Source organism: Hyaena hyaena, unplaced genomic scaffold, assembly GCF_003009895.1.
Source record: "Hyaena hyaena isolate Hyena2069 unplaced genomic scaffold, ASM300989v1 scaffold_227, whole genome shotgun sequence".
In the NCBI taxonomy this organism is placed as follows: domain Eukaryota; kingdom Metazoa; phylum Chordata; class Mammalia; order Carnivora; family Hyaenidae; genus Hyaena; species Hyaena hyaena.
In genome coordinates, this window is record NW_024080859.1 from 397,498 (window position 1) to 415,011 (window position 17,514).

Consider the following 17,514-nt stretch of genomic DNA (forward strand, 5'->3'; position numbering starts at 1 on the left):
AGGCTCCCAAACACCCCTCTTGCTTTGTGTGGCGGTTTCCTCTCGTCACAAGCTGTTCATGTCTCCCGTTGGCAGGTGGGGAAACTGAGGCTCAGAGAAGGCATGTCACTCACCGGAGGCCACACCGCTGGGAGCAGTGGCTTTAACATTCAAATCTCCGCTGTGTTTTTGTACCTTAAGCTAAGGGGAGCTCACTCCCCCACAGGGCAGGGGTTCACTTTCTGGGTTGTCCTGCCGCTTGAACCCCTCCCAAAACTGGCACCTGGACCCACTCCCTTTCTCCAGAGCCTAGTGGGAGGGCATCACTAAACCCCAACCTCAGGCTAAGCTGAGTGGGAAATGTTGGGGTTCAGGTCTTAAATACACACATACTTGGGGGAGTCTCTGTCTTTGGGCCTATCCCCCCATCTGTAAATGGACGTAGAATAGCCCGTGCCTCAGAGGAATACATGGAACTTGCATTATACAAGCCCTGCACAGAGTAAGCGCCTCTTTCATTCTTCATTCTTTGTTGTTTCCTGCACGGAACCGGCAAGGAGCCGCCGGGCCCTGCCAGCCATTAAGTGTATGCATAATGGAGGTCATGGGGGAGGGGCTGTCAGTGGCCATGAACCAGAATACATGCAGAACCACGACTACTTGGGAGGTAGTGTCTAGCATGTTCCCATCGCACAAATGAGCCCATCCAGTTTGGGGAGGGCAAGTCCGTTGCCTGCGGTCATGCCATCAAAGGACGCAGACACTGTCGTCTTGGGGCCCTTCGCTGGTGGACCAGAGGGACTTTGGCTTCTGGAGGCTCAGACCTCTGTGTTGGAGCCCTGACTTGGTCTCCCCAAACTCCCTTCTCCACGAGCGGGAGGGATCAGAACCGCTGGGTTTTCTGGGAGGGCACCGGCGTCCTCCCCAAGCCTCTGCCGCCCCCTGGTGGTCTCCTCTGGACACCCCACCCCACGGGACTCCGATTCTGCGGCTCCCAGGCTCCCACACGGGCGTCAGTTGCCCGCTGTCATGCGCTCCTCAACGCGGGCCAGGGGGGTGGGGAGGATACCAGTTCCTTTCCTTCCTCCGCCTTCAGTTTTCCAGGCCCCGGCTTGCAGCACCCTCCTGAAAAATCTGGTGGGAAAGGGGAAGTCCTGGTGGGGATCCCCATCCCCAAGTCATGCAAACGGATGCAAATTTTTCCAGAGCTGGCAACCTAGTCCACCTGGCCAGGGAGGTTCTGGGAGTGGTTACCACGCCCCTGCCGGCCTCTCTCCCTCTGCTGTGGGAGGCTACAGACTGACCCTCAGGTTGAGGCGCATTCCCTGAGCGCCTACTGTGTGCAGAACCACCCACCAGCTCCTGGGGGCACAGGAGGCTGCTCACAGGCACACAATGACCGGGTCAGCAGGTGAACACACATTCCAGAAGCTGATGGGTGGGTGGTGAGAGTGAAGTCAAGTCAGAGACGAGCTGGCCGGGGGTAGGGGGGGGCGACTTTATGTGGGGCTTCTGGGAGGGGGGCAGGCTCTCTGAGGAGCTGATTGCAGACCCGCAGTCAGAACGAGCCAAGCTTGGAGAGAGCAGGGGGAAGGGCACTTGAAGCAGGGGAACAGCCGGTGTGAAGGCTCTGAGGCAGAACAAGTGGAGTGAGCAGAGTGAGTGGGGACGGGGAAGGCCGCAAGGGACCTTGAGCCTTGGCAAAGTGTGTGTTTATCTGCGGGCGCTGATGGTGGAGTTTGGAGCAAGAGAAACCTAAAAGACTTGTAGATTCTGAAAAGCCCACTGCCACACCCAAGGCAGGTGGGGTGGGGAGAGATGGGTGGGTTCGGGACGTGTTCTGGGAACCCTGAAGAGCTAGGTAGGACCATCTTCTCTGGGGCTGGAGGGGTACCGGGAGCCGGGTGGTGAGATGTACCTTCCCTGACTATATGGTTCCCATCACAGGACGGGGAGGGGGCAGGCAGGAACCCACCAGTGAAGGAGGGGCAGGGAGATCCCTGAAAGCCCAGCAGCTGGGCTGAGCACAAGGGGCAGGAAGGTCAGGACATCACACGGGTATCTGTTGTCCCCACCCCTGCCCACCGCCCAGGCACCCCCAGTGTGCTCCCCCAACTCCCTGCTTATGAGCTACTGTGGCTCCAGCAGGACTTCTTCTGGGTGTCTGTCCTTGAACTTCTACCTTGTACTTTTCATAAAAGCAAACTTTTTTACTAACAGTGCTGTCATGTTCTGGGAGATTCCAGGATTCCCAAGTCCTGAGGATCCCACCATTCTGTCTCTCTTGGTTTCAGGATCTGGGTCAGGTCTTCTGGGGACCCCACCCATCAGGCTGTGCTGTCTGCCCTTGTCCCTGATGGTCCCCACTCAGGAGTGAGGAATGACGCTTGGCACCTGGACAAACCCAGGGACAGGATCTGGGAGCCTCAGCGCCTGAGGCGGGAGGCATCCGCCAGGGCCTTGCGGGTTCCACATTCTTGTCCTTGTCCTCCGGAGTTGGTGGAGTGATGAAATACCCTCCTCCTCCCTGGGCCCCGGCCCACAGGAGGCCAGCCCTGCCTCATGGGCCTCGTTGGAGGCCAGCCCTGCCTCATGGGCCTCGTTGGAGGCCAGCCCTGCCTCATGGGCCTCGCAGTGAAGGGCCCAGTGCCGCCGACTGGGGGCTTGTGCTCTGCTTGGTTCCAGCACCTCAATCACCTCTGGGGAGTGGGGATTCGGTTCAGCCACCCGCACCTCCTGCCAGTGTCCTCACTGCTGTGTGGGGAACTCTCAAGTGGCCGGGGACATAGTAGAGGGAGCTGGGGTGCACTCAGGCTCAGTTCAAAGGCCCCTCAGTAATGGGAGACCCCACCCTCTGGCTGGTTGGGGCAGAGCCCTCCCAACAGGTTGCCAGGCTGTATGTAACTTGGATGAAGCCTTGAGGAAACCCCAAGTTGGGCACGGGGGTGCAGGGGTCCTTCCCCTGTCCTGGTGACGCACCGGATCTCTAGCCCCCTTCACACAAGAAGGAACTAAAGCTGAGTGGGTGGTGACTGGCCCCAGGGACAAACAGCAGGGCCCACCTATCACTGTGGAAGCAGGACCCGTGCATGTTCGAATCCTGCAGACGCAGGGTCAGGTACCCAACGCCCTTCCCCTTCCACCTTGTTGCTCAAGTGTGGCTTCCCGAAGGCCAAAGCGAGCTGCCAGAGCCCTGGGCATTGGGCCTCTAATCCAGCCAGACAGGGATTCCCAGGCAAGGGCAGACTTCACCACTGCCAGCATCACATGCTTACCCCCAGGTGAGAAAGCTGGAAAATGGACTTTTTCTTTCTGGGCGGCATCTAAATATGGAGATCCAATCGCTGAGCAAGGAGTATTTGCAGCAACTAGGGGTCTCTACCTGAAGTCACAAAAGGTGAAGGACATCAAGGCAAAATTCGAAAACTCTAGCCTGCCTCCCAAAACACACCTTAAAAGACATCATGAAATGCCCTAGAAAAAAGTATCTGTACCATCTATGGGGAGAAAGGTGTACTTTTTTCAAGTCTTTCCCCCCACATCTGTAAAGGGCTTTAGAAAACAGTAACTTAGTGCCTCCCTCCTAAGAAAAAGCACCTTCAAATCCTAAGAAGTGATTTTTCTTCAGCCACCAGTTTGCTCCCCCGTGGTGTTGACGGCAGGAAGGAAACAGGCTCCCTCATGGGAGAGCAAACTAGTGCATCTGCGGGGGGCGGGGCGTTAGATCAAAATTAAAAACCCATCGTTGGTCATCCTTTGTTACAGGTACAAAGGTAGGGAGAGTCACTGGCTGTCCCTGCCCTCTCCATCTGGTGGCACAGAGAAAACCCAACGAGGGTCCCACGAATAGACGTGTGGCTTACGCTCGGAGCCTTCCCCATGTCGACAGCTGCTGCTTCGCATGAGCCCTGCCTGGGGCACCTCTCCAAGCAGAGGTGGGGTTTGAAACCACCCAGACTGATGACACCAACTACCACCCTCCCCACAAGGGGGAGGGGAGGCTGCTCCCCAGCACCCACAGCACCCAGACTTTTGGGGCCTGCCCTCTCCCCAGCCGGGGGCTGCCTGCAACAGAAGGCAGAACCTGACTGACCTCTGTCCCCTGTGCCTGTAGTTGTGACACTACAAGTACCGTCAATGGAGTACAGGAAACCTGCCCCGTGCCCTCAACTGAGGAGGACCACAGGGCTCCAAGGGCTGGGCTGCCCCATGCCACACCCCAACCCTAAGACCTGTGCTCCTTCCCAGCTGTGTCTCAGCCTGACTGCCGGGCTCGGCTGGGGTCAGATTAGCTCCCTGCCTAGAATTCCCCAGGCCTTCGGTGGTTTCCTGGAGACAGATAACCAGTGAGGCCTTCACCCCCTCGGGCAGGATTAGGTTGTCCTTCAAGGGGGCCCCAAGCCAGTGAAGGACAAACTCCCCCAGCACAGCAAGCTCACGTCCCTCTCCGGTGCCCTCACGTCCGCTGCGAATCCCAGAACCGAAGACTAGGGTTCTAGGCCTGGAAGGGAAAACCTGTGGGTGGAACGAACCGACCCGATGATCCCAATTCCTTTCAGGCGTCCAGGCGCTGCACCTTCCCACAGACCCCAGGAGAGTGGTGGCCTGCACCTAACAAGGCAGGTGGGACAGGTTTAGGGGCCACACTTGTGGCCTGCGATGTACTCCAAAGTGGAGGGCCATCTGATGGGGCTGAAAACCGGGGCCTCTGGCTCTCGGACCCTGCCCCTGATGGCCTCTGGCTGGCTGGAGTCCTGGGGAGCAGAGAAGGAAGGAGAGGGCTTGGGGGTGTGGCCTTCTCATTCCTAGGGCTCCCCTTCTGGAGAAATCAGGCGTCTGGGCCCCACTTCAAGAGAGGAGGACCCTCCCGGAGCAGAGGACTCACAGCTTGGCTGCGCCCTTTTGAGTTCTGCAGGGCGTACAAAGAACACAAGCATCTCTGCGCACCCTGGTTTCCACAAGGAGTTTATTTGGGTGGACCCGGGGCCAGGGAGGCTGTGCATCTAAAAGAAGGTGTTGGGCCTCTTGGTGGTGAAGCGTGGCTTGTGCTGGCGACGCAGGACCCGGTGGGGCAGCGGGAACTTGATCTTGGAGTCCTGTGGTAAGGAGAGGCGGGTGAGGGGACAGAGCCTCTTAACCTGGTTTTCCAGGGACTGCTGAGGTGTGGCCACCCCCCACGGGGCTCCTGCGTCAAACCCAGTGCCTCCCTGCAGCTCCCGGAGCTGGGGGACAGGGGAGCAGCTAGGCCACCTCCACGTTCCAAGAGAGACCCCTCCCCCAGCCCACCCAGCAGCAGGGCCCCCAAGGCACCCACGTGGAACTGCTTGACTGCTGGCCGGCGGCACTTGCTGGCTGCGATCTCTTCCACCTTCATGATCTGGATGGAGTGGGCGCGGGCGCGGTGCCGGGCGCCCATGTCTCGGTCTGCAGGAGGGGCAGGGTGAGCGTGTACCACGGGGCCCTGCGCGCTCCTTAAACCTCCCATCAAGTGCTGACCCAGAAGGATCCGAACCGACATGGGCCAGCAGGAGTGTAGAACCTCCAAATTCACTTTGAGGAGCACGGCCACAGCCCCTCAAAGGCGACGAGATCCACTTACTGTCAGCACCTCTGTTTAAACCGCTATTACAAGAAACAGCAGTTCTTGGGTTGAGGTGCTTGAGTTCCAGCCCCGGCAGGTAACCCGCCACTAGGATGGCACCGCATCCTAACAGATGGGGCCTGGGCTAGATTCTGGGTGGGAATCCTGTCTACACGGGCGATCAGCTCCAAGGGTCCCCCTGCTGCCAGCTTCCAGGAAAAGGTGCACCCGGAGCATCCTTTCCACTCCTGTCCCCTTAGCGAACACTGCCTCCGCATCCCAATGGCCTTGCCACCCACTTCCCATCCAGCCTTGGTCTGAACGAGTAGGAAGCCACAGGCAGATGAGTTCCATCCTCCAAGGGGAGTCTAAAGGCGGGACCAGGGGGCACCTGGATGGCTTGGTCGGTTGAGCATCCGACTTCGGCTCAGGTCATGATCTCATGGTTCGTGGGTTCAAGCCCTGTGTCGGACTCTGTGCTGACAGCTCAGAGCCTGGAGCCTGTTTCAGATTCTGTGTCTCCCTCTCTCTCTGACCCTCCCCTGCTCACGCTGTCTCTCTCTCTCTCAGAAATAAATAAAACGTTAAAAAAAAAAAAGATGTAAAGGCGGGACCGGGTTGTGGCCACCAGCGGCTTACAGCACTGGGTGACGGCGCCTGCGGTCGTCAGGTCCCGGTACTCCCGGTACATGTTGTGGGTGCCGCTGCGGGAGTCGTAGCGCAGCCAGATGCCGAAGTTCTTCACCCGCAGCGGGGACTTCTCGAACACCTGCCAGGGAAACCGGCTAAGGTTGGCGTGGGGAGTGGCCCAGGCCCAGCTTCTACCACCCTTGCTGACCAGCTGCCCTCGCTTACCAGCTGCCCCCACTGCTCCAAGGAGAGCCCAGCCCCAGGTCTCTCTCATGCCCTTTCCCAGCCTTTGAAAACCAGCTGCCATTCGGTGCGGCCATATGATGCAGAGTTCAGCGCGCACTCAGCCCAGGTGTCCCAGCATGTCGGCCACACCTTTTGGCGCCCAGGGCTCCCACATTAGGAAAAGGGCACAGAGGTATCCGTCCCAGGCTGACCTGGGGCCTAACTAGCACATACGAACAGCCTAGGGGTTGTGAAGCCTGGGAATTCTGTGCAGTGAGGAACGCCCCCACAGCAACGTGTAAATCCGCGCCAGACCTCACCCGGTCTCAGCGCTGCATACCTGTCCACAGTACACAATCTCCCCCGAAGACTTCTTCATCTTCTTCAGCTGAGAAACAAAGTACCAGAAGCGGGACTTGGCGACAACATGATTAGGTGCAAAGATTCGCATGCGATACAGCGGCGGAGTGCGGCACTTCGGGGTGGGCAGGCAGCGCCCCACCACCTTGTACTCTCGCAGCTGAAAGAGAAAAAGGGATGAGGGGAGGCCTGGCCCAGAGCTCTGAGGCAACAGTGAAAATGGACCTTGCTCCCCTCCCCAGTATGGATCAGGAGATCGAGAAGACTATTCCATCCCAGAGCATCCATGTGGAATCATCCATGTGGAATCCTGATGACGGAGTCAAGCCACTGTCCGAACCTTCCCACGACAGGGGCTGAGGGCACAGAGGATTAACTAAGGTGCTCTTTGCCTGTGCTCTGTCTGGAAAGCTGGGCAGGGCTGTCAATCTTGCTGTCCATTCCCCTTGCGTTTATATTCCCGGGGAAAGCTGAAGCCTAGGCCAGCAGCCTCTTAACTCTATGGCATCTTTGCAGCTCACTACATCTTTCCAAAGTCCTTTTACTCGGGAGCCCACAGACAGAGACCAGCCTGGGATCTCACAGCAAACTCCAGGCAGAACCAGGACAAAAATCCAGTTCCCTCCCCAGCCCTGCTACCATGGGACCTGCAGCTGCCTCAGTTTCCCCAGCAGCAGTCCAAGAGGTTTGGACTTCCCAGTGGAAACTCCCTGTTTATACAAAGATGTCGGCCAAGACCAAACCCTGCGATACAGTACAAAGGAACGTATCTATAAAGGGCTTGCTATTTCACTAATGTAAGAAAATAGCACCAATTACCCCCAAACTGAGCTCGTACTCTCATCTCCCAATCTGACTAATCAGCCCCGCGGGCTACCTGTTCGGGAAGGGCTCGATGCAGCTGGCCTGACGCTGGGGAGCTGTACGTGACCCCCGTGGGGCCCGAGGGTTTACAGTTTCCTTCTACTTCTCTCACAGCCACGCCAGGAGACTAATATCATTGCATCCTCCCACCGTGTCCTTTTGCAAAAAAATCCCGGAGACTCGGAGGCTCAACAAGGTTCCAGTGGTCGAGCGTCCAAGTCGCGCAACTCGTCCCTTCCCCCGGAAAGGAACCCCGGCCTCTCTGGTCCCCCAGATTCCCAAGCCGGCCGGGAGCATGGCACCAGCCTCCCCACGCGGCGCCCGCAATGGCCGCCATGTTGGCTGCACCTGAAGGCGGCGGCACGCGGTAGCGCGAGACAACGCCGGGCTCACGCTCCCCCTAGGAGGCCCACGCCGCCTGCCGGGGTCCCGGATTCGATCCGCGTCGCACTTCCCGGCCCCCAGCCCCACCGTGCTCGTCTTACCGTGCCCGAGGCCTTCATGGCGCACCCTCCGCTCTCGCCGCCACTCAGGAAAGGAAGTGACCGCCCTCGCGCAGCCGCTCACCACGACTTCGTTGACGGAAATCCCGCCTCCTGTGAACCGCACGCCCATTGATTTCTCGGCCCGGCGCTCAACAAGATATGCGTTTTCATTGAATAGGGATCCACCAATCTCTCATAGCCCCGCCTTCCCTCGCAACAGGACTACAACTCACAGGTGGCAGCTCTACTAGCCCCTCCCCTTCCACCTTGGCCTGTAAGGGAGCCTGGGAGTGTCAAGGCACGCCGGGAGTTGTAGGCACGTTAGGAGGTCTGGGTGGCCAGCTGAGCGTTCCACTTACCGGGATGCTCGTGTGTAGAATAAATAAATAAATAAAATTTTTATTGAATTTATGTCTTTACTTCTTTATAGTGCATGGAGTGCCATTTTATAGTGTAATATTTTAATTTTTAAAAATTTTTTTCCTATATATGTTTATTATATTTTTAAGATTTTATTTTTTAAGTAATCCCTACACTCAAGGTGGGGCTCTAACTCACAAGCCCCCAGATCCATTCTCCACCCACAAGCCAACCAAGCGCCCTGAGCCTCCTATATATATTTTTTGTTTGGGTTTCTTTTTCTTTTCCTTAAACTTTTTTTTTTTTAAGTTTACGTATTTATTTAGAGAGAGAGAGCACACGAGCTAGAGGGGGAGGGGCAGAGAAAGAGGGAGAGAGAGAATCCCAAGTAGGCTCCACACCAGGGGTGCAGAGTCCGACATGAGGCTTGAACTCGCTAACCACACATGACCTGAGCGAAACCAGGAGTCAGACACTTAACCAGCTGAGCCACCCAGGCGCTCTAAGCCTACTGCGTATATATATGTGTGTATATATTAGTGTGTATATATTATATATATATATATGTTAATGTTTATTTATTTATTTTTTTTTACAAATAGTTTATTGTCAAATTAGTTTCCACATAACACTCAGTGCTCATCCCCACAAGTGTCCTCCTCCATGCCCATCCCCCCTCCCCCCCGCATCCATCAGTCCTCAGTTTTTGTCAGCATTCAAGAGTCTCTCATGGTTTGCCTCTCTCCCTTTCCCCCACCATTTCCGCCCTTCTTCTCCCCCTTGTTCCTCCGTCAAGTTCCTCCTAATCCTCCTATACGTGCAAACATATGATATTTGTCTTTCTCTGCCTGACTTATTTCGCTCAGCATAACACCCTCAAGGTCCATCCATGTTGCTACACATGTTAATGTTTATTTTTGAGACAGCAAGAGAGGAGCATGAGTTGAGGGGCGTCATTTAGAGAGAGAGGGAGAAGCAGAATCTGACTCTGAAAGCAGGCTCCAGGCTCTGAGCTGACAGCACAGGGTCCTAAGCAGGGCTGGAACCTGCAAACTGTGAGATCATGACCTAAGATGACGTTGGACGCTTAATCGATTGAGCCACCAAGGAGCGCGCGAGCCTACTATATTTTTTAAGTTATTTCCTTAGTAGACGTTTTAGGGTGTAGCATATTTATTTATTTATTTATTTATTGTTTATTTATTTATTTTGAGTAAGAGCAGGGGAGTGGTGGAGAGAGAGGGAGGGAGCAAGAGAATCCTCCACATTGTCAGCACAGAGCCTGATGGGGGGCTCGAACTCACGAACCTCAAGATCTTGACTTGAACTGAAAGCAAGAGTAGGATGCTTAACCAACTGAGCCACCCAGGTGTCCCCAACACATACATCTTAATTTACAATCTACTTCCGACTTATGCTGTCTTAGTTTTAATAAGCTGCAGAAATGGTACTCCTTTTTTTAAATTTTTAAAAAATGTGTTTTTTATTTATTTTGAGAGAGAGAGAGACAGCATGAGCAGGGGAGAGTCAGAGACAGAGGGATACACAGAATCTGAAGACAGGCTCCAGGCTCTAAGCTAGCTGATGCAGGGCTCAAACCCAGGAACCATGAGATCATGACCTGAGCTGAAGTCTGACGCTTAACGGACTGAGCCACCCAGGCGCCCCCAGAAACGTTACTCCTATGGTAGCTCCCATAGAGCTCATTTTCTCTTCCCCCTTTTGTCCCAAATTATTGTTATTATTGTGCTATTACTGTTATACATATTACATCTATATATGTTACAAACTGAACAATGCATTGCTATAATTGTTACAATTGTATGTCTGTTAAAGGATCATGAGAAAATAAATGAGGACAAATATGTATTTATAAAGTTTGTTATGGTACTTTTCTCCATTTGCATTTCTGGTTCTCTTTGCTTGTGTTTGTGGATTAGCATTACTACCTGGTGTCATTTCCTTATTCCTATCTGGCTTTGCTCACCTCCTTTGTATTATCAGCAAATACAGTACATTTCTACATGCTATAGGCCTAGTGTTGCAATTAACATAATTTTTATACAATTGCTTTTCTAAAAAGCTTTACTTATTTATTTTGAGAGAGAATGTACGTCAGGGAGGGGCAGAGAGAGAGAGAGGGAGGGAGAGAGAATCCCAAGAAGGCTCTACACTGTCATCACAGAGCCCGATTCAAGGTACAAACACATCAACTGTGAGATCCGGATTAAGCAGAATTCGATATTTTAACCAGCTGAGCCACCCAGGCGCCCTTATAATTGCTTTTTAGATCAGTTAAGAGACCCCCCAAAAATGTATTTGCGCTGCCTTTTATAGTTACAGAACTATCTTTGTGGTCTTTCATTTTTCATGGGAGTTAGAATTAACATCCAGGGTCTTTTTGCACTTAAAGAAGCCGTGAACCAAACACGGGCGGGAAATGGGTCAGGCAGTGCCTTTTTGGTGGCCCCTTAGGTGTTGAAAATTCAGAAAACTGGCGGGAGAAGAGAATGAGGGATGGAGTGAGGTCAAGGCACCAGGCCTGGACCCTCCAGGGCCCTGGCCCTTTCCCTGGGCGAGACTGACAAGCAAAAGACCACCCGTCCAAACGGCGCTGCCGAGACTGTCCACCAGGTGGGAGCAGACCTTCTGCTTTGTCTCCACCAGGCAGAGGTGAAGAGCCTGGACGCTGGTGTGGGTGGGGCGGGAACAGGTTCAAATCCCACTAATAGTCTCCTTGGAGCACCATCTCTCTGGGCCTCAGTTCTCCCATCCGTAATATGAGGCTAATAATAGTCCCCAACTTCTGGGGTTGTGAGATTTATTTTTTTTTCTTTTTTTAATATTTTTATTTATTTCTAGGAGAGAGAGAGAGAGCATGAGCAGGGGAGGGTCAGAGAGAGAGGGAGTCACAGACTGAAACAGGCTCCAGGCTCTGAGCTGGCAGTCAGCACAGAGCCCGACGCGGGGCTCGAACCCACGAACCGCGAGATCATGACCTAAGCGAAAGTCGGATGCTTAACCGACTAAGCCACCCAGGCGCCCCTGGGGTTGTGAGATTTAAAAGCCATATAATGTTTGGGCTGGGGTTGGCAGAGGCTCTAACCTTGGGGCTGTACCTCTCGGGCCCGCTGGGCCTCAGTTACCCCAGGCTGGGGGCAGGGAATGGGAAGGTAGAAAGAAGTCCTGGAAAATGAATGCTGGGAGAACAAGAGTGGCCTGAGGAGGAGGAGCAGGGAGGACAGGTGAGAAGGGAGGGGGGAGTACGAAGCGGGAAGGAAAGGCTCCAGGCTCAGCCCCGGCCTTGGAGTCAGGCCCTTCTATCTCCAAGGGCAAGATCAGGGTGACCGCCCCGCAGCTGGAGCAGAAGGAGAAACCCGGGGCGGGGGGGTTTCTAATGTTTAAGACTTTTTTTTTCCCCCCTTCTTGGCTCTATTGTGGAATGCTGCCCTGCCCGCCCCCACGGCCGCACCCCTGCCCCACCCCCCTCTGCCCCCCTCCATCCCCCTCCACCCCGTGGGCCCTGTTCCTGGCAGCCCTCGCCCAGCCAGCAAAGCTGAGCTGGGTCAACTGGTCCTGGCTAAGCATCCCTTGCTCTGTTACCACCATTCAGTTAGGCCGCGCTGACTTCCTGGTTGGCGGGCAGCCCCTGGGCTCACTGCCCACCTCCAGTCTGCCTTTCTTCCTCCTTGAGGGCTTTAAAGGCTTTAATCCTGGCTCCTGGGCCACACCCCAGCTTGGATCATCACCCTTCCCCAGCTGCCCTGCAGTCACCGCCTGAGCTGCCCCCACCCAGCTCACCCCCTTCTCCGTCTGGGCCACCAGCGCCCCCATCTTTCCAGGGCTCCACGCAGAGGCCCGAGATTCTGCTCCTGTCACGTTGTCCTGCAAACGACCCAAGCCACTGACTCCCATGGAACCCGGTCGCCACAAGGCTCGGGCCTGGCCTCCTGCGCCTCGTCCCGCGCCCCTAATTGTTCCTGCTCCCAACCCTCCGAAGGCTCTTCCTTCGAATTCACGAATGGATGAATGAATGAATGAATGAATTCCAATGCCTGCTGTGGGCAGGCACTGGGGACACCGCAGGGATCAAGAAAACCAACTCCAGCCCTTTGAGAGCCGACATACCAATGGGAGAAACGGACAAGCACAAGATAAATCAGAAAAACAGGGGGGCGCCTGGGTGGCTCAGTCGGTTAAGTGTCCGACTTCAGCTCAGGTCGTGATCTCACAGTCCGTGGGTTCAGGCCCCACGTCGGGCTCTGGGCTGACAGCTAGCTCAGAGCCTGGAGCCTGTTTCAGATTCTGTGTCTCCCTCTCTCTCTGACTCTCCCCTGTTCATGTTGTCTCTCTCTTAATAAAAAAAAAGAAAAAAAAAGAAAAATAGGCACCACAGCAGAGTGTGGTGTGTGCTAGGGAGAAAAATAAACAGGAGGGGGGTCTCTGTAGATTCCACGTAAGTATCGCTCGCCTTCCCCCACTCCTAGTCAGAGGCCAGACTCCATTTCCCTTTTCTCAGCCCGATGGGAGGAGGCCCCTGGGGCATTGGCTGGGGGGCCGGGGGAGCACACCAAGGCAAAGTGCACTGCTGAGCCCTTGATGTGTTTGCTCCTCTCGTGGTCGATATGCTTGCGTCGGTTCATGGTCAACCTCTGAACGGTTCATGGTCTAAACAGCAGCTCTAGTTATTCCTAGTTCCTCTCCCATCCCATGTGCTTAAATGTTTTTTTTTTTTAAGGTTATGCATTTTTTTATTTAAAAAATTTTGTTAATGTTTTTATTTTTCAGACAGAGAGACAGAGCATGAGTGGACGAGGGGCAGAGAGAGAGAGAGGGAGACACAGAGTCCATAGCAGGCTTCGGGCTCTGAGCTGTCAGTACAGAGCCCGATGCGGGGCTCGAACTCACGAACTTGACCTGAACCGAAGTTGCCACTTAACCAACTGAGCTACTCAGGCGCCCCTATATGTTTCCTCTTTTGATCAAACACTTACCTTTATTTATTATTATTTTTTTAATGTTTTATTTATTTCTAGGAGAGAGAGAGAGACAGTGTGAGCAGGGGAGGGTCAGAGAGAGAGGGAGTGACAGACTGAAACAGGCTCCAGGCTCTGAGCTGGCAGTCAGCACAGAGCCCGACGCGGGGCTCGAACCCACGAACCGCGAGCTCATGACCTAAGCGAAAGTCGGATGCTTAACCGACTAAGCCACCCAGGCGCCCCGATCAAACACTTACCTTTAAACACTATTAACAAATACAGAATTCCACAGGCACGAAAAGGGAAATGACAGAAACTACCTCCCTCTTTTGTCTACCCTGGCTCCCCAGTGGCCACCATGGGAACAAGTTACTTATTATGTTTCCCTGCCAAGGGTCTACCCATCCTCACCATCTCTCTTCTTTCGACACAAACCAGAGCTTCCTGCCCAGGCAGGTTTGCACTTTGTTCTTGTCTTTGCCGAGTCTCAGAAGTCTTCCATATTGTCAGCGTTCTGCTTCCTTGTCCTTCTGCATTCTTTTCACCGCTGTGTAATATTCATCACCGCCACCAGCCATAGTTTATACAGCAAATGTGGCTGGGCATGTAGGTCCTTTCCAGCTGGTTGCTATTAGAAAGCGTGCCATGATGAATCCACAGCTCTGTACAAGTATCACTCCTGGAAAGCCAATTTGCTAGAAGGATCCTTGCTGTGTCCCCAGTGCAGTTTCTTCAGCTTCTGCCTGATTCCTTCCGCAGGACTGGGCCATTTCCGCTCGTGATGGCAAAAATGAGAATTTGCGCAGATCGCTTGAGAATACACTGAAGTCTTATACGTTCCTTTCTTTCTTCTTTTAAATTTTATTTTAGAGAGAAAGAGAGCAAGCGGAGGAGAGGGAGAGAGAGAAAATTCCAAGCAGGCTCCACGCTCAGTGTGGGGCCCATTGCAGGGCCTGATCCTGTGAGCCTGGCTGGGATCATGACCTGAGCAGAAATCGGGAGTGGGACGCTCAGCTGACTGAGCCACCCAGGCGCCCCTGAACTCTTACATGTTTCATCGATGCCCATCTAGCAGGTGGAAAACAGCCCCTTGTTATTCCTTCCCCTCCCCCCAACTTTTCAACTTTATTAAGCGTAACTGGAGTACACTAAATTGCACATATTTTATTTTTTATCTATATTTTTAATGTTTATTTATTTTTGAGAGACGGAGAGAGCGTGAGCAGGGAAAGGGCAAAGAGAAAAGGAGACACAGAATCCCAAGCAGGCTCCAGGCTCTGAGCTGTCAGCATAGAGCCTGACACGGGGCTCGAACTCACGAACTGAGAGATCATGACTGAGCTGAAGTCGGCCGCTTAACCGACTGAGCCACCCAGGGCCCCCATAAATTGCACATATTTTAAATACACGCCTTGTGCAGTTTTGACAAGTGTGTAAATCTATGAAACCGTGACTGCAATCAAGATAATCAACCTCTTGGGGCGCCTGGGTGGCTCCATCAGTTAAGCGTCCGACTTCGGCTCAGGTCATGATCTCACAGTTCGTGGGTTTGAGCCCCACGTCAGACTCTGTGCTGACGGCTAGCTCAGAGCGTTGAGCCTGCTTTAGATTCTGTGCCCCCCTCTCTCTCTGCCCCTCCCCTGCTTGCGTTCTGTCTCTCAAAAATAAAGAAATGTTTAAAAAAAAAAAAAGAAAGATGATAAACCTACCATCCCCCCAGCAGTGTGTGCGCCCCTTCGCAACCCCTTCTTCTCTGCACTTTGATTGCCGGGCCCCCTGATCTGCTTTCTGTCACAGAGAAGAGTTCGCGTGTTCCAGGATTTTACATGTAAGCCTTGTGCTTGGCTTCTTTCGCTCACCGTGATGATTCTGAGATTGTTCCATATTGCTGCGTCTTTTTTTTTTAAATATTTTTATTTATTTCTAGGAGAGAGAGAGAGAGACAGAGTGAGCAGGGGAGGGTCAGAGAGAGAGGGAGATACAGACTCTGAAACAGGCTCCAGGCTCTGAGCTGGCAGTCAGCACAGAGCCCGATGTGGGGCTCGAACCCACGAACAGCGAGATCATGACCTGAGCGAAAGTGGGATGCTTAACCGACTGAGCCACCCAGGCGCCCCTGCTGCATCTTTCACTAGTTTATTACCTTTTTCTTTTTTAACCAAGTTGTATTCCACTGCATGGCTGGACCAGAGGTTGTTCATCTATTCACCTGGATGAACATCGGGGCTGTTCTCAATTTAGAACTATGACAAATAAAGCGGTCAAGTACATGCATTTATAAGCCCTTATAGGGACCTATGCTTTAGTTTCTCTAAATACATAGGAGGAAAACGGCTGGCTCGGATGTTTAAGAAACTTCTAAACTGTTCACCACAGGGTCTGCACCTCTTTTAGCATTCCCCCCACCCCCCCAAGCCCCACATGGTCAACACTTGGTATTGCCTGTCTTTTAAATTTTGCTCTTCCTACTGGGTGTAAAGTGCTATCTCAACTTGGTTTAGATTTGCATTTGCCTTACGGCTAATGATTTTGTGAGTATGTTCATGGGCTTGTGGGCTTTGGCGGAATGTCTAGTCGTATCTGTTGGCTATATTATTTTTTTGGTGCTGCTGCACATGGGATTTTTAAAACATTTCGTTTTCCAGTTGTTTGGTCTCATGTAAGAATACATAGTATATAAGAATTCAATTCAATTGTTTTTGTTTTTTCAATTGAATTTTTATATTAACTTTTTCACCTGTGACCTTGCTAAATAAATGTATTAGTTCTAATAGTTGTCATAGATTCCCTTGGAATTTTTACATTATAAATAATCGTACCATCTGCAAATAGGAAGGGTTTTGCTTCCTCCTTTTCAATCTTTATGTTTTGTGTTTATTTTTCTACCCTCATTGTAATAACTTTGACCTCCAGAGGAAAATCAAATAAAAGTGGTGAAAATGGACTCCTTGACTTCATTCCAGCCTCAGGAGGAAACAATTCAGTCTTTCACATTAAGTAAAATATTACCTATAGATTTTTTTTTTTTTTAGAGACCCCTTATCAGTTAGATTTACACACACTTTGGTAAAAGTTTTTATGAAGGGGTGTTGAATTTGGGCCAGTCTTTCCCGTATCTGTTGAAATGATCATTTGGTTCCACTGTGCTTTAAGTTTGCACATTTTCTACTATAAGAGAGGCTGAGGTCATGATCTCAGTTTGTGAGTTCAAGCCCCCTGTCAAGCTCTGGGCTGACAGCTCAGAGCCTGGAGCCTGCTTTTGATTCTGTCTTCCCCCTCTTTCTCTGCCCCACCCCTGCTTGAGCTCTCTCTATCTTTCAAAAATGAATAAACAATAAAAACATTTTTAAAAAATTCTGAGAGAGAGTGTGTGAACAGGGGAGGGTCAGAGAGGGAGACACAGACTCTGAAATAGGCTCCAGGCTCTGAGCTGGCAGTCAGCACAGAGCCCGACGCGGGGCCTGAACCCACAAACCGTGAGATCATGACCTGAGCCGAAGTCGGATGCTTAACCAACTGAGCCACCCAGGCGCCCCTAAAAAACAATTTTTTTATTTGCACATTCCTATTATGAGTGAAGGTGAGCATCTTTTTCTGGGTTTAGGAGCCATTTGTTAAAAAAAAAAAAAAGAGCCATTTGTATGTCACTTTCTGTAACTTCTGGGTTCATATCTTGCTAAGCTTTGGCATTTTCTTACTGTTTCATAGGAGGTGCTTGTAAAATAAAGATATTTTATCCATGATATGGGTTCACGTTTGTTTCCTGTTTCATCTATTTATTCTTTGACTGTATTTATGAGCTTTTTGGCAGCAGAAAAATTGAGGTATTTGCATCACTAAAGTTTTCTATTTATTCTTGAGCAAGTTCTGGGCTCTGCCTCCTTAAAACTTCCTCCTGCAACCTTCACGCGTCCCGCGCTGGGGATGAGGATGTCACCTTTGTCCTAACCCTGTTCCCTTCCTGCTCACTCTCAAAACACCACCATGGCCATGACGCTGAAGTTGTCAGCGCCCTAGAAACGCGCTGTCCTTCCTGGAGGGCTGGAGCCTC

General features: G+C 52.5%; 1 protein-coding gene, 1 long non-coding RNA gene and 1 other non-coding gene across 3 annotated transcripts; all 3 read right to left on the bottom strand.

The window, feature by feature from the left end:
- Positions 1-575: 575 nt before the first annotated feature.
- On the bottom strand, positions 576-3,651 carry LOC120239141. Its single transcript, XR_005530374.1, has 3 exons — positions 3,577-3,651; positions 3,255-3,361; positions 576-1,113 (listed from the first exon to the last, which is right to left on the bottom strand). It is a non-coding gene; the product is annotated as an uncharacterized LOC120239141 (long non-coding RNA).
- Positions 3,652-4,926: 1,275 nt separating this feature from the next.
- RPL18A (ribosomal protein L18a) lies at positions 4,927-8,218 on the bottom strand. Its single transcript, XM_039243451.1, has 5 exons — positions 8,125-8,218; positions 6,756-6,935; positions 6,200-6,329; positions 5,294-5,403; positions 4,927-5,075 (listed from the first exon to the last, which is right to left on the bottom strand). Exons 1-5 carry the CDS (start codon positions 8,140-8,142, stop codon positions 4,983-4,985), a joined length of 531 nt encoding a protein of 176 aa, XP_039099382.1. The 5' UTR covers positions 8,143-8,218; the 3' UTR covers positions 4,927-4,982.
- LOC120239260 lies at positions 5,508-5,640 on the bottom strand. The gene has a single exon (XR_005530389.1). It is a non-coding gene; the product is annotated as a small nucleolar RNA SNORA68 (small nucleolar RNA).
- Positions 8,219-17,514: the final 9,296 nt, after the last annotated feature.

Bases quoted from the DNA above. Each gene is read 5' to 3' on its own strand.
- RPL18A (XM_039243451.1), bottom strand. The intron at 6,330-6,755 runs GTATGCAGCGCT...TTTCCCTGGCAG, and splicing joins AGATTGTGTACTGTGGACAG to GTGTTCGAGAAGTCCCCGCT. The intron at 5,404-6,199 runs GTAAGCCGCTGG...CCCCTCCTGCAG, and splicing joins AGGCGCCGTCACCCAGTGCT to ACCGAGACATGGGCGCCCGG.